The 17249-nt window shown below is 38.6% G+C and overlaps 1 protein-coding gene across 8 annotated transcripts in view; it reads right to left on the bottom strand.

The window, feature by feature from the left end:
• celf6 (CUGBP Elav-like family member 6) overlaps positions 1-17249 on the bottom strand; it is a 174348-nt gene that overhangs the window by 29799 nt on the left and 127300 nt on the right. For all 8 annotated transcript variants that reach the window (XR_014535480.1, XR_014535481.1, XR_014535482.1 and 5 more), the window contains one exon: positions 11591-11670. Coding sequence is in view for 5 of the 8 variants with exons in the window: in XM_083553046.1 (XP_083409172.1) it covers positions 11591-11670 (80 nt within the window). In the remaining 3 variants the exon portion in view is untranslated. The remainder of the gene's footprint in view (positions 1-11590; positions 11671-17249) is intronic.

Genomic DNA, 17249 nt, shown 5'->3' with positions numbered 1-17249 from the left:
AAGGGATAGAGACAGAGAGACACTGAAAGATAGAGAAAGAAACTAGGAAAATAATTACCCAGACACAAGTGAGAATTCTAAGAGAAACAGGCAGAGAGTGAGGAAGAGATCATTAAAACAGGGCCAAGAGAGACAGACAGAAAGAAAGAACATGCAGGAACAAAAAGAAACATAAAGATGGAACAATAATGAGAGAGAGAAAGAGAGAGAGATGGAGAGTGATGGCTGGAGAGAGACAGAGACAGACAGATTGGGATCTAGCAATAAAGACAGAGACAGGCAGAAAGAGAGAAATGAAGAGGGAGACAGTGAGACAGACAGAGTGAGCGGGAGAGAAAGAAAGTTCAAGAACGACAGAAAGGCAGAGAGAGATTGACAGTGATAGAGAGAGGAGGGGAGAGCAAAACTGCAGAAATAGAGAAACGAAATTGAACGAAATGTAAAAAGGAAAGAGACCATATCGAGAGCGAGAAGGAACCATAAAAAAGGATGGACAGATAGATGTAGCAATACAAACAGAGACAGAATGATAGATAGAAGAAACTATGGAGTGTAACACAGAGTGACAGATAAAGAGCGAAAAGGTAAAAAAAAAAAAAAAAAGAAAACAGCCTGAGAAAAGAAAGAAGGGCAAAGAGAAAGACAAACACAAAGAAGGTGAGAGAGATAAAAGATAAAAAGATAAAAGATAGAAACAGTTTGACAAACAAAAACGGGTAGAAAGAGGGGTAACAGAGGGTAAGACAGACAGAGAGCGAGACAGAGAGAAAGACAGAGTGGGAATGATAGAAAGGTAGGCAAAAACAAGATGAGAGACAGAGTGAAAGATAGAGTAAAAGAAGGGATCAAGAGAGATGGAAGAAAGATAGTGGGGGAAGTTTGTGACTGAGTTATAAAAGCAAAAGTGGGAGAGAAAAAGAAAGAGAGAGGGCACAGAGACAAATTTTTTTTTTATTTTATCTATCTATCTATCTATCTATCTATCTATCTATCTATCTATCTATCTATCTATCTATCTATCTATCTATCTATCTGTCTGTCTGTCTGTCTGTCTGTCTGTCTGTCTGTCTGTCTGTCTGTCTGTCTGTCTGTCTGTGTGTGTGTGTGTGTGTGTGTGTGTGTGTGTGTGTGTGTGTGTGTTTGTGTGTGTGTGTGTGTGTGTGTGTGTGTGTGAGTGTGTGTGTGTGTGTGTTTCATATGGCCCAGATCATGACAGACAATGAAATCATAAGCTTCATAAACAGTCACACTGCAAGGTCGAGTCTTACTCCAAATACCCCCCCCCCCCCCCCCCCCCCAGTTGCAGGGACCCAGACGACGTGGTGATGCCGTGACGTGGAGAGGTGGCAGCGGGCGTTTCACACCCGGCAGGAGAGTGACACGTTATTCCCCCTGTCCCTGCTGAAAACCATATCTTTCCAAACAAACACAATAATCACCACCGGGGCCGGCTCCTCCGTCCTGACAGAAAAATGAATTTGGCGAATTTGATAAGCTGCAACGGGGAGCCGTCATTTCTGGCAGGTCCGACCGAGGCATTTGTCACAGGTTCAAAAACTAATCCCATTTCGAAGCAAACACGCCGCACTCGTGATGAGCACCGATATTGGATTTTGCATGGGCCAGAGAGATGTAAAGAAGAGGAAGAGGAACAAAACAATAATGCGGAGTGTAATTGAAGGATTAGATTGGAGTAGGAAAAGCAGACGGCCGCCAACGTTCTGTAGCACGGCAAAGTCGGTATAGAATTACGGGAGAAAAAACCCAAAGTCTTCTTTCAAGGTGCGTTATTTGACGTAGTTTACGCTCCGTACACCGACACAACGCTGACTGTTGTGACAAATATAAATAAAAAGCTTTCTCTGCTTTTCTCAAATAGGACGAAACACTTAATCTGTCACACCGGAGTTAAAAACAAGTCCATAGCAGGATATAAGATTTATTCATGGCTATATTTTTACAGCACAAATGAAAAATTGTTTATTCATGGGCCAGTAGCATAAACATCAGTCACTGTCGCTTATAAAAAGTAACACACATGCACCCAAAAATGAACACACTTTCTCACACTACTACTACTTCTACTATTAATACACACACACACACACACACACACACACACACACACACACACACACACACCACTGCATTTCTGCATTTAGCCACAAGTGTGTGAGTAAAGTCAGGTATTGATAAGGAGTAGGTGGGTGAGTAATAGGTGAGGTGAGGAAGCCTGGAGTTCAGTCAGAGTTCTAATTTATCCCAAAGGTCTTCAACAGAAGGGATCAAAAGAAGCAAAAGTGGGAGGAAAAAATAGAAAGGGGACAGAGACACCAGAGAATATGAATCTTACAACCAAAAAAATATGAATATAAAGTATCTATTTATATACACATAAATATTTACAACCAGAAATAGACATATTATTATGACCACCTGTCTAATATTGTGTCTTTCCCCCTTTTGCTGCTGAAACATTCCTAAACTGTTCAGCATTAACCATTTACTTCTTAAGCAGTTTGAGCTCCTGGAGCTCCTTGTCTGTTGGATCGGACCACACGGACAAGCCTTCGCTCCCCACGTGCATCAATGAGCCTCGGCCGCCCATGACCCTGTCACCGGTTCACCACTGTTCCTTCCTTGGAGCACTTTTGATAGATTCTGACCCACTGCAGACCAGGAACATCCCACAAGAGCTGCAGTTTTGGAGACGCTCTGACCCAGACGTCTAGACAACACAATTTGTTAAACTCGCTCAAATCCTTACGCTTGCCCATTTTTTCTGCTATTAACACGTCAACTTTTATGACAAATATTTTCACTTGATGCCTAATAAATCCCACCCACTAACAGGTGCCATTTAAAAAAAAAAAATCTGTTATTTACTTCACCAGCCATAATATTATAATGTCATGTTATGCCTGATCAGTGTGTATATAGATAGATACAACTCCAGCCAATGTAAAGCATACTGTATCTTTGTGCTAAATGTTTGCAGAAGAAACACATATGGCTGAAAAATTTCCAGTACTTTTGTTTATATAATGTGTGATTAGAATTCCTGGATTTATAAAACTTCCTTCGTTCTCTGCAAACACAATCGGGCTTTCAAACTTTTACATTTGATATGCTAAATACTTATACCCTAGTGTCCCATGCAGAATGTCTTCCTGATTACCAGGATGGAGCAATTACCTAAGATGAATGACTGAATATTTTGGTGTAAAACATGCAAATGACATGCATCGAATCCCCTTTTCCCCCGAAATAACCCGTGCTTTAATAAATACAACAGCTTCGCACCTTGTCCTTTGTTTGTTCTTGCCCTTTTGTTTATCCTGAGAAATATTCCACTGTGGAGCTCATGCAGATTAATACATCAGCCCTAAAAGCCCATTTTGAAGTGAAGCTAATTTGCACACTTTCCAGCGAACCGAAATGATTTGCAATAAGAACGGGGGATGCCAATAATTTATGCAAGAGTAGTGCCTTGCTGTGCCTGAGCTCGAAACATACCGCAGTCTGGCTTGTGATATTTTTGCCGTCACATTGGGTCTCAATGGGGCCTGTCATCACTTCAATGGTGCACGTCAACACGATCTCTCATAACCGCTGCCCGTGGGCCAGACGCCTCCCACAGACACACCACCTGCATGCACTACATACTCGAATGTTCTGCATTTTTTCCACACTTTTTTTCGCTTACAAAACTTCCGACAAAAAGGCGCATTCCTACTATCAGCTGCAAGGTGGCCTCATGACTCTCTAAAATCAAGGAAATTGATCATAGCAGATTCTAAATGACAAAAAAAACTGAAAAAAAAACAGTAACTAATCCACAACCATTGCATTTGCCTACCTGAAATAGAGTACTGGATTTGTTAAAAAAATCCATGAAAACCTTCAATAGGGATTCACTGGAATATATGGGAATTAATGAACATTAATGGTACTTAACTGTGAATCTACAAAATTGCAGGCTAGCCTATAACAGGGAACTTAAATATACTTCCGCCATAACATAACACAGATAATTATTTAAATCATTGCACAAACAAACATGTCAAAAATAAACAATAAACAATGTCAAAGAAAAAATATGTATTAGTTTGTATACTGTATCTTATGTACAAACAAAATGCTTATATTTATATTTATATATGATACAGTTTATATTCATTTCCCCAAATGTCTAATTAATTCCCATAAATTCCTGGTAAGTTTTAAACTTCACATATTACTCAAATTCCCGCAATAAATTCCTCATAGAATGTTTATGGAAAGTTTCCAAAAAATCTATGGAATATTGTCCACCTATGTGCAACCCAAATCCTGACATCCTTCATTTCTGTCTAGTACAGCAATACAGATTCAGACACCAAGCGCATAGATTCCAAACAGATTAAAGAGGAAAAATATTGATCGGAAAAGATCGTCCATCAATGTAATCTCTGTGCATCAAATACATCACAGCATTAAACATGTCCTCTGACCCCCTCCCACACCAGCAACCCTTCAATTTCAGCTGCTTCCCTCTGGCAAAACATACAGACTCCTGATGACTCAAACATGCCACTGCTTTTTCTTTCTGCTGTCACAGCTCTGTAACTGCTCTTCACGAGCTGCTGGTTCGTTCAGTTTGCAACAGATATTCTGTATCGCTCTGTTTAATCTGCACTCAGAATTGTACCCTCATTACTCTTTTACATAAAAATATATTATGCATTGTACAGGGAAGATTACTGAATGTTATCTAGACTTAATAAGCTAGCTAGCAATATATATATAAATATATAATAGGGACATGAAATAAAATTCCAACTGCATGGATTTTCTGTATGTTTTGGGGAATTAAGTAAAGTCATGTAGAGACTAATAAGTTTTTTGTTTAAAAATGCATTTTTTTTTTCTCCGTTTTGGCCTTCAGTCCACACTGAAGGGATGTTTTTAGTTAAGAGAAATGTAGCTTTTTGAAAAACGCTCTACAAAGTGGAAAGAATTTTTACATTTTCACAGTGCAGTGGAGGCTTTTAAAATGGTGAGGCAATTTTTTGACATGTGACAGTACCGCAACATTTCAAAGAGCTGAAAAGTTTATATATATATATATATATATATATATATATATATATATATATATATATATATATATATATATATATATATATATATATATATATACAGTGAGGAGAATAAGTATTTGAACACCCTGCTATTTTGCAAGTTCTCCCACTTAGAAATCATGGAGGGGTCTGAAATTGTCATCGTAGGTGCATGTCCACTGTGAGAGACATAATCTAAAAAAAAAATATCCAGAAATCACAATGTATGATTTTTTAACTATTTATTTGTATGATACAGCTGCAAATAAGTATTTGAACACCTGAGAAAGTCAATGTTAATATTTGGTACAGGAGCCTTTGTTTGCAGTTACAGAGGTCAAATGTTTCCTGTAGTTTTTCACCAGGTTTGCACACACTGCAGGAGGGATTTTGGCCCACTCCTCCACACAGATCTTCTCTAGATCAGTCAGGTTTCTGGCCTGTCACTGAGAAACACGGAGTTTGAGCTCCCTCCAAAGATTCTCTATTGGGTTTAGGTCTGGAGACTGGCTAGGCCACGCCAGAACCTTGATATGCTTCTTACAGAGCCACTCCTTGGTTATCTTGGCTGTGTGCTTCAGGTCATTGTCATGTTGGAAGACCCAGCCTCGACCCATCTTCAATGCTCTAACTGAGGGAAGGAGGTTGTTCCCCAAAATCTCGCAATACATGGCCCCGGTCATCCTCTCCTTAATACAGTGCAGTTGCCCTGTCCCATGTGCAGAAAAACACCTCCAAAGCATGATGCTACCACCCCCATGCTTCACAGTAGGGATGGTGTTCTTGGGATGGTACTCATCATTCTTCTTTCTCCAAACACGTTTAGGGGAATTATGACCCAAAAGTTCTATTTTGGTCTCATCTGACCACATGACTTTCTCCCATGACTCCTCTGGATCATCCAAATGGTCATTGGCAAACTTAAGACGTGCCTGGACATGTGCTGGTTTAAGCAGGGGAACCTTCTGTGCCATGCATGATTTCAAACCATGACGTCTTAGTGTATTACCAACAGTAACCTTGGAAACGGTGGTCCCAGCTCTTTTAAGGTCATTGACCAGCTCCTCCAGTGTAGTTCTGGGCTGATTTCTCACCTTCCTTAGGATTATTGAGACCTCACGAGGTGAGATCTTGCATGGAGCCCCAGTCCGAGGGAGATTGACAGTCATGTTTAGCTTCTTCCATTTTCTAATGATTGCTCCAACAGTAGACCTTTTTCACCAAGCTGCTGGGCAATTTCCCCGTAGCCCTTTCCAGCTTTGTGGAGGTGTACAATTTTGTCTCTAGTGTCTTTGGACAGCTCTTTGGTCTTGGCCATGTTAGTAGTTGGATTCTTACTGATTGTATGGGGTGGACAGGTGTCTTTATGCAGCTAACGACCTCAAACAGGTGCATCTAATTTAGGATAATAAATGTAGTGGAGGTGGACATTTTAAAGGCAGACTAACAGGTCTTTGAGGGTCAGAATTTTAGCTGATAGACAGGTGTTCATATACTTATTTGCAGCTGTATCATACAAATGCATACTTAAAAAATAATATATTGTGATTTCTGGATTTTTTTATCCAAAATTTTTATTCAAAATGGGCTTTTTCAGTGGACATGCACCTACGATGACAATTTCAGACCCCTCCATGATTTATATATATATATTACATAACAAACAAACAGGGGAGGTGGTAGCTCAGTGATGAAGGTATTGGAACTTGGATTAGAAGGTCAAGAGTTTAAATCCCAGAACCACCAATCTACCACTGCTACCTCCCAACTGCTCATTTGTATCGCTCTGGATAAGGGCTTTTGCCAAATGCCATGAATGTCTTTACCATTATACACTATATCTTGATGTATACCTCTTGTTTAAAGAGGCTGTAGAACTGTATAAGGAGTTGCCTGAGTTATTGCTACTACATAGCTTTTTTTTTTTTACTGCATGTTTCATTTTACCTTTGTCCTGCTACACAACAGATTGAGGATAGATGGACTTTCCCTACCTGTTGCTGATCTCTGCTCTTGATGCCATGGTGGTGCACATTGTCAAATGTTTGAAAATTGTTCAGCAACAGTTTACAATCATGTCTACAATCACAATACAAATCACCCATACTACACAGGCAATCACCAGGTTAGGGCAAAGACTGTGTCATGCGAATGTTCAGCAGAGAACTTCACAGATGTACTATATCATTTATGACATTTGGCAGATGCCCTTTTCCAAAGCGACTTACAATCATCTCATTTACTGTTTACAACAAAACAGCTGAGGGTTTAGAGCTTAGCTCAAAGCACCAATGGTGGCTTTCTGATGCTTGGATTTGAACTCAGGACCTCCTCATTAGAAAGCCAACATTGCTATGACTTCTTCTAACTACACTCTAGTAACTCAGAGAATTGCAGGAAGTTCTCATAACCATAATGAACTCACTAGAAACCTCTAGACTCTAAAAGCTCCAGATGTTCCTAGCGCTGAAGCACACTTGTAGAACTTTCGCGGAATGACTCTGGAACGAATGACAAAATCAAGTGCTAAAACTGCGCATGCTCAGTCAGCACTGACTCTGGTCCTGATTTGCTTCATCCCCTGTGCCCTTCTGTGTCTGCATCTGCTCTTTCTGTTCCATTAAATCCTTTCATTATGGCCAAATGTATTTGTGGCCAGGTGATATTTACGTACGCTAATACGCATGCCAGATGCTCATGTGCCAGCGCTGGCTAAGACCAGTCCTGCAGCTGGCACCATACCCGTTCTTATCATCCTCTCATCATGGACAAATTCCCTGCTCTCTCCTCGTGTGCACCATTTTGTTTAGCCATTGTTGCGTTGTTGACAACATGTGGCTGAGATACTGAGCAAATGAATAATATTCCCAGTGGTCCCGGCGGCTTGGTTGAGTACTCATGACCATCTTGTCTATTAATCTAATTTGGAATTGGACTGGCTGTGAAGGGAACAGGTGTGGAGCTGGAGATGGGGTAGAGATGACATGGATTATTAACGAGAGCCTGGATGGCTTTAGATCCGTTCTCGGTTTGTAACTCGGTCCATATGTCACAGTGGAGAAACACAACATACATTGCCATGACCTTGTGTAAAGTCTATCCAGAAATTATAAATGGAAAATTATAGATTGTGGAAACAGCTTTTTGTTCCTGACTACGCTGTTTTCTATGCGTGTGCAACTTTTAATTACAGTGTAATTTCGTTGCTAAAAACTGTAGGCCATCTACAATTATGTATCTCCAATATTTATTCTACACATAACCAAATAAAACAACAACCACAACCATACACATTTGAAGTTTTCAAAATAGTTAACAGGCTCAGATGTTGCTCAACCGGGTCAAATAGGATTAGAATGCCAGCTATATCAATATGATTAGTAATATATATTTGACACATTAGCCTTTATGCTACAAAAATGACTTTTAAATGGCGTTGTTGTTCAAATGTTCTTTTTTTTCCTGAGAAATTTCGTGATGACTTTTTTTCAACTTCGGAAAGGAAGTTAACCTTTATGCTAGCTGCACCTAATAGCTGGGGTCAACAGTTGCAAAGTAATGGAGAGTGTGTTAGAGAAGTGAAGAAAAGAGCGCAGGCAGGGTGGAGTGGGTGGAGAAGAGTGATAGCAGGGGTGATTTGTGATAGAAGAGTATCTGCAAGAGTGAAAGGGAAAGTTTATAGGACTGTGGTGATACCTGCAATGTTGTATGGTTTAGAGTTGCATTTAGTAAAAGACAGGAGGTGGAGCTGGAGGTAGCAGAGCTGAAGATGCTGAGATTTTCGTTGGGAGTGACGATGGTGGACAGAATTAGAAACAAATTTATTAGAGGGACAGCGCATGTAGAACGTTTTAGTGACAAAGTGAGAGAGACTTGATTGAGATGGTTTGGACATGTGCAGAGGAGGGACATCAGTAGAAGAATGCTGTGGATGGAGCCGCCAGAAAAAGAGGAGGTTTATAGATGTGGTGAGGGAAGACATGCAGGTAGTTGGTGTAAAGAAGGCAGATGTAGAGGACAGGGGGTATGGAGCCGGATGATCCGGTGTGGCGACCCATAATGGGAGCAGCCGAAAGAAGAAGAAGAAGAAGTTTGCTACAATGGCTGAGGGTTACAGTTCCTATGAACAGTTTTTGCATTCAAGTGTCCATCAGTGAACAAATGATAACCTCAACAATAATAAAACTACAGTAAATGGACATTCAGTTCCACCCAGATGAAGATGAGGTTCCCCTCCGAGCCTGGTTTCTCTCAAGTGGTGTCACCACTGGCCTGCTCATTAGAGATAAACTTATATGGACTAATTTATAAATTAAAAAGTAATATTTATAATCTATATAATTCTGTAAAGCTGCTTTAAGATAATATCTATTGCTAAAAGTGCTATACAAATAGAATTGCATTTAATTCATTTAAACAGTGTAATTGTAGTCATATAGAGTATTTAATGCTAATATTCAAACACATCTGAGGTAAATGTTGATATTCCAAATGATTTTATCTCATTTCCACTGAGATTGTGTCTTGACATTGATCATCATAGCTGTGTTTGCTAGTTAGCTAATAGTATGCTATATAAACAATAGCATTGAGACCTCTGACTTTTTCAGCCATGTCTGCTTCTTCTACAAACTGTTACCACAAACCCAGAGGCAAACAATTATACTGGAAGTCTTTGAATGTGATTACATTAATTTTTCCCCTTCACCTGAACTAGGAGACCCAAACCTGTTCCCTGTGCACAAAGCCAGCTCCATGAAGATTTGTTGTATATGGGTTGGAGTGGAAGAACTTGAGTGGACTGCTATAGAGCTCTGACCTCAACACTAATGAACACCTTTGGGATGAATTGGAACATTGATTGCACCTCAGGCCTCTTCACCCTCACCTACACCAGTACCTGACTTTACTAACACCCTTGTGGCTGAGTGGAAACACCCTCCAAAATCTAGTGGAATTTCTTCCCAAAAGAGTGGAGCTCATTATACCAGCAAATGAGCAGTTATTCATATAAATGGTATATAAAAAATGCATCAATAGCTTGAATACACAAACATTGATCAATTCTTTATATTTTTGTCATTTCAAACATTTAGATAAAAGCAAAAATCTCCTGATTTTCAATATAAGCAACATTCATTTGATTTTTTTTCTAACTTGGCTGTTTATAGTTCATTTTCTTTTTAAGTTATGACATTATGACAATAATGCTTTTGTTTTTGTTTTTTTAATCTTTCTAAGTTTAACACTAACATTCACTTTTTTATGATGTCATGTTTTCTTTTTTAAGTGAACTCAATTTTATACAAAAAATTTACCACTTTTTAAGTTTACAGCATAATTTTTTTAAGTTGATTTCTCTTGATTTTTTATTTTTTTTTGGTAAAGTTACAACTCATCTCTTTTGAAAGTTTACTGTTTAATTTAAAATCTGCTGTTTATTTAAAGTTGAAAAGTTGAACAATTCCAAATGTATTTTATAATTTTCTTTATGTTGGCTTTTGGTTATTTTTGTTGTTTTTTTTAAACCATAAACTTTGAAAGTTTAATATTATTATTTAAATGTCAAATCTTTTAAGTTGAATTTTGATATTTCCTTTTAAGAGAAAAATGGATTTCCCCCCTTTTACCTTAAAGGATATAATTTCTCCTTAAAGTTGACTATTTTTTAAGATAATATTTTACGTTATTCGTTTTAAGTTACTCTTGCTGTTTTGCATAAAACTTGCATTTAAGTTGGAACAAAAAAATCGAGCTCCAGTTCCTCACACTTCTTACCGCTAAACAGTAAAAAAAAAAAAAAAACTTCTGAATATTTATGATGTTGCAGTTTGTTCGGCAGTGTGTGAGCAGATAATTGCATCTGTAACTAGTGTATGGGTTTAAAGCGAAGCCATCGCTCATGGTGGCCTTTTCCATGCCAGGCAGAGGAGTGCAGGATTATCAGTGCAACCCAATTAGGCACACAGAGAGAGAGAGAGAGAGAGAGAGAGAGAGAGAGAGAGAGAGAGAGAGAGGAGAGAGAGAGAGAGAGAGAGAGAGAGAGAGAGAGAGAGAGAGAGAGAGAGAGAGAAGGGATGCATTAGAAAGATGAAAGAAAGATGAGAGATGTGTGAAAAGGCTTGAAAAAGGAGTGTGTATTAAGGAGAGAAAAAAGGAGAGGCAGAGAGAGAGGGAGAGAGAGAGAGAGAGAGAGAGAGAGAGAGAGAGAGAGAGAGAGAGAGAGAGAGGAGAGAGAGAGAGAGAGAGAGAGAGAGAGAGAGAGAGAGAGAGAGAGAGAGAGAGAGAGAAAGAGAAAAAGAGAAAAAGAGAGATGGCAGAAGAGAATTTCACATCACAGTTTGTTTTGTGTATCTTGAGGATCAAAACCCAATATCTCACTGTATATTTAGCACTGTGTGTGTGTGTGTGTGTGTGTGTGTGTGTGTGTGTGTGTGTGTGTGTGTGTGTGTGTGTGTGTGTGTGTGTGTGTGTGTTTAAACACTCACAGGCATGGTTTGGCCACCGTGCAGGCTATTGATGGCTGCCTGCGCTTCTGCATGGCTGGAAAACTTGACAAAGGCACAGCCTGCATACAGAGAAAGAGAGAGAGAGAGAGACAGAGAGAAAGAGAGAAAGAGAGACAGAGAGAAAGAGAGGGAGAGAAAGAACGGGTCTTGAAGAGGGCAAACACACTCATTACCATTGTTTTCATGTTATCTGCTTTGTTAATGTATTCTGCCAGTCGTGTGTGCAGGGTGCAGCATGCTGAATAAATCAGTATAATTGCACTGAATGCATTACAGAGCAACACGTAACACTTTTACTAATCTCAGTCTCTCTCTGTCTCTCTGTCTCTCTGTCTCTCTCTCTCTCTTTCACACACACACACACACACACACACACACACACACACACACACACACACACACACATATACACATACAAAATAGACCCTAGACACCCCCCACATCCCCCTGAGAGGCTTGTTTGTGATTATTAATTTGTTTCATATTTACACATGGTGATCTGTGTGTAGCCGTTTATAAGAGAGATTATAATGACAAAATCGCAGCAGGATAATCCTTCTCCAAGACCCTGCCTGAGCCATTTTAGGGCTAGAGGTGGAATAGCATACATAGCAATATATAGAGCTGTGAAAAAGTTCTGTTTTTGTTACATTTAAATAATTCAGATCATTAAGCACATTTTCAATATTACAACAAAATCAGTCAAGTCAATACAAAAGGCAGGTTTTAAAACACTGATTTCATTTATTAAAGGAAAAAAAGCTGCACAAATCTGCCTGGCCCTGTGTGCGAAAGTAATCACCCCTAATCCTAAAAACTGGTTGTGCCAAAAACTGAAATCAAGCATTTTTTTTTTTTTTTGCAATAACTGCCAACATGTTTTTCACATCACTGTGTAGAAAACTTGGTCCACTCTCCTTTACAGAATTGTTCAAATTTAGCCACATTGGGGTATTTTTTTTTAAACAGCATCATGCCCATGCCACAGCATCTCAACTGAGTCCCGATTTTGATTAGACCACTGCAAAACCTTATCTAGAACTAAAAAAAAACAAGGACTACAATATTGTAACCCTGCACCATGGACTTGGTCAGCATACCATAACAAATTCCGTGTACATGCAGCCCATGATACTTCAAAAAAATACAAATACTTTTTCACAGCACTGTAGATTTTACTATGCTGCTTTCTGGTTAAATCTGATTAAGCAGCAAATGGCACACGGCTCATCTGTTAAAAGAACACGCAGGATTTTGTTTCGATTTCGTTTCAGAATTGCTTAGAGGAAGCTGATCGATACATCAGTGCCGTTATTCAGTCTATTTACTTTTACTTACTACATGCTTGAGTGTGCGAATCGAATGAGGGGAAAAAGGGAATTATTAGACTTGAAAACACAGTGGGGTGAATTGTAATGATGTAATAATGTACTGTACACATTGGTGTGATGGAACTTGAAAACCTCTTATGTTTGTCCTACATATAATCAACTTAATTAGATAGAGATCTGAAGACCTTTTTTGGTGCTTTTCAATCAATTCCTGATAAAGCAGGGCGCATTATATTGCAGTAGAAAGCTACTGATATTAGGGAATATACAGGTAGTCCCAGACTTGGGCGTTCTGTTGACACCATCGTAACTTGAAAATATTGTACGTCGAGACATGGCCTAGCCTACCCAGAAGTATTAAAAAATAGTGATCAGTTTGGTGCAGTATACTGTCATTTGTAAATAAGTATCAAACAACAGTGTATAATTTAACAAAACAGAGCAAATTACAGTACCGTATTTTAAAAACTTTACAATAAATATATATGTAGCAGCGAACGTGTGGATCAGCACCGGTTCTTTGGTGGAGGGTGAAGCCGGACGTGTTCTGTTTCAGTGTTCGGCAATAGCAATAAAAAATGAGAGAGACAAGAGATCAAATTGTGCTTTTAAACACGATCTCTAACACTGAGACAACTGAACTGACCGTTGGAGCGAGTAAGACATCTCACATGGCAGGAGATTCGTACATCCTGCTAGCGTCCCAACATATCGTACAACAATTTTAATGTCTCATGAAAATATGTAATATGTACGTTCAAAATTGGGAGCCACCAGTAGTTTTCATGAACAGGTGTAACTCGGCCAGTTTAAGTTTTCTCAGTGAAACATTGACCAGAACATCTTTGCTAGCTTGCATTTTATACTTTTTCCAGCTAAGTGATGGACACACAATCATCCTAAAAAAAAACTTGATATGGGATTGCTTCATGGTTCTGATCTTCACATGCCCATTATAAGTGCTTTCAGTGGTGTACAAAAGTCAGCATGGGCACTCTGCCCACTCTGCTGCTATGCAAGCTGTAATGCACTGTCTATTTACTCTTGTTTACTACCAGCTTGATAGCACATTTTGAAAGAGGGGAAAGGGTACCATTTGAAAGGAATAAAACACAATGGGGTGAGCTGTTACAGAAAAATAATCCTAACCCCCAGATAAATGATCTATGTGGTGTGATGGACCCCAACATGAAGCCATGGTTTACTCATTTATACCACTTAGTTTGTGTTTAATTAATTAAAGAAAACACAAACTTTGTGTCTATTTATTGGTAGAATGTTACACCAATTCAACAAAGCAGTTTCATTCTCGTTATCATATATGTTCTTGCAGCAGTTGTTGCCTCACCAGTCTTACTTATTATCTACCCTTTTGAGGTTACAATTAGAAAAAGAAAAGTAATAAGCTGTAGGTCCTATATTTTTTTTTTTACCACTGACTGTTACAAATCACTGACTCTGGAGACTCCTTCCAAAAATGGCATTACAATCTTCACAAATAGAGATCGTCACTATATAAACAATGACATTTTCCCACTACTACATAATAAATTATTATTACAAATTATTACAAATTATTATTTACAAAACAAAATCTATGTATGTTAATTACTAGTTCAAGTAATAAAAAGATATAAATAGAAAATGTAAATGGCTTCCTATATATATATATATATATATATATATATATATATATATATATATATATATATATATATATATATATATATATATAATTGGTTTTTTTTTTTCCGCGCATTTATTTGTTTATTTGTGCACTATATGGACACAGGTCTGTGGACACCTGGCCATAAGATTGGTATGCTTTATAAACATCCCCTTCCACATTTAGACACCATTTACACACCTTAGAAAAGATGTACAAAACTAGATTTTGGTGTGTGCTTGTGGAGATTTGTTCTCATTCATCCATACGGGCAATAAAAAAATCAGGTACTGATGTAGATGAGGAGGCCTGGGGTGCAGTCAGAGGTGTTCAACAGGGTTGAGGTCAGAGCTCTATAGTAGACAGCACAAAGCAAGGGTTGCACAAGCCAGTGCACTTTTAGTGCCGGTCCCAAGCCCAGATAACTGAGGAGGGTTGCATTGGTAAGGGCATTCAGCGTAAAACATGTGCCAAATCAAATATGCGGATAACATTTTAGCTTAAACTTTTTAAAACACAACTGCAAATTTGAAGTCATCAGGCAGTGTGTTCCATTAAATCCAGACCGTAGTAATTAAAAACATGTTTGTTCACCCACTTTTTATTTACTAGCAATGTGTAGATCTCTACTTACTCTCGATGCTGTTTTTTATTTTTCAAACAACTACTCAGAAACCCAATTAGATTTACGACAAATTCATCATGTTGAACCCACAGGCAGTGAAACAATGATTTATTGAAATTATAGCTGCTGATAGCTTCACTCAGGAGAGCAACAGTACGATGCCGGAAATACATTTCCATACACACATCGAAGCACGTTCCAAACTCTCAGCTTGTGGATATACAAATTCATATTTACCATAGTGTTAAAACGCCTCTTCTGACTGAGATGAATACTGAGATGGTCTCAAAAAACTAGGGACTGATCAGACAGGTCTCGGTTACTGTATATCGCATTATAATATCATTGATTTGCTCAATTTCATTTCTTTTATAGTGTATAAATAAGACCAGACTCCACTGGACATGATTTAGTGTTTAAAATCATACTGTAAATGTATGTAAAGGGGATTTTGTACACTTACATTTCCATGATGCCTCTTACTATAACAGCCTACTTCTGCACAAATTACAACTTTCTACTTTTTGCAACATGATCTAACCTGATCTAAACTAATCTAATCTAATCTAATCTAATTTAATTTAATCTACTCTATTGTACCGTATTCTTCGGACTATAAGCCGCTACTTTTTTCCCACGTTTTAAAACCCGCGGCTTAAACAACGAAGCGGCTAATTTATGAATTATTCCTGGGTTTTTCCCGGTTTCACAAACTTCAAGCCAAAAAACTGAGCAACATAACATTAGACAAATGAAATTTTCGAACGGAAACGAAAAAACAAAAGAAAAACTCTCGAGAGAAATAGTTGTGAAAGGAAGGAGGAAGACAGTGAACAATGACTTTCTTGGTCGGCTACTGTTTAAATACAAGTCGTTGTAGCGTGTTGAGTCTGGGTGAAGGGAGAGCTCGCTAACTCCAGTTACAACAGAAATCATATAAACACAGACAGGTTTTCAAAACTCGTGCTTTTTTATTTTTCTTGGCAACAGCGTTATGGGTTAGTCAAAGAAACTTAGAAATGAGCATCAGAAAATAATAAGGACATATTCCCCGTCTTGCACACATGCAGTAATAGCGGAAAAATGCTATTTCCAAAATGCGGCTCTGCTCTTAAAGGAGCCACAACATATTTCACCCGTTACACCGTGTAACAGGCACTGTCTTTCCTTAAAGCCTGTGTAAAGTTCATTAGTTTCAGTGTAGACAGGTGCGGCTTATTCATGTTCAAAATAAAAATATTTGTCCAATTCAGTGGGTGCGCCTTATATATGGGTGCGCTTTATAGTCCGGAAATTACGGTATTCTAAAGGATCAGCCATAACTGCTAAAAATCTTTACGTCAATAATATCCACATGAATGCAATGACGCAAGGTTTCCAGCAGAACATTTCCCAGAGAATCACGCTGCCAGGTTGCCTTCTTCACTTCCCCAAGGTAAGTGATAAACACACACCCCCATTCTTTCAGATACCATTGAGTCATCCGATGTTACTTTCTAATTTTGCTCTCCTCAGTTGCTTATTATAGCACTGTTTGCATTTATCCTGACCCTATTCAAGAACTTTGACTTCACCTACACTTTTAGAAGGAAATAATGAAGACTTTTGTACAGATATTGCACTCCCAGCTTGTTCCCCATCATAACAAGGAAAAGGATTTGGCTAGAAGAAGTATAAAACAAAACAAACCCTTCCCAGTTGGTTGTGGTATGATGGAGAAGAGCTGGCTGTGAAAAGGAAGGAGAAAAATAAAATAAAAAGCATTGAAAGATCTATTCTAGACAAAAGGAAGTTCCCCGATGAGACCGAAAAACAGTTTGATTTCTTTTAAACTATTTGTATACAAACCAACCCCCCCCTCCAGATTGAGATGAACACTACAGCTCCGTACTACAGCTCCATTCTGAATGCATGTTTCCTTTTTTTCTAGGGAACAAAAAGACTTTAACCTTTAGAGTGCAAAGAAGAGTGGACGACGTGCTGCTCAGAGACTCGGCGTCTTTCACTGGCACAGCA

The sequence above is a fragment of the Silurus aristotelis genome, assembly GCF_946808225.1.
Source record: "Silurus aristotelis genome assembly, chromosome: 10".
Lineage (NCBI taxonomy): Eukaryota > Metazoa > Chordata > Actinopteri > Siluriformes > Siluridae > Silurus > Silurus aristotelis.
This window is presented reverse-complemented; position numbering and strand designations above follow the sequence as displayed.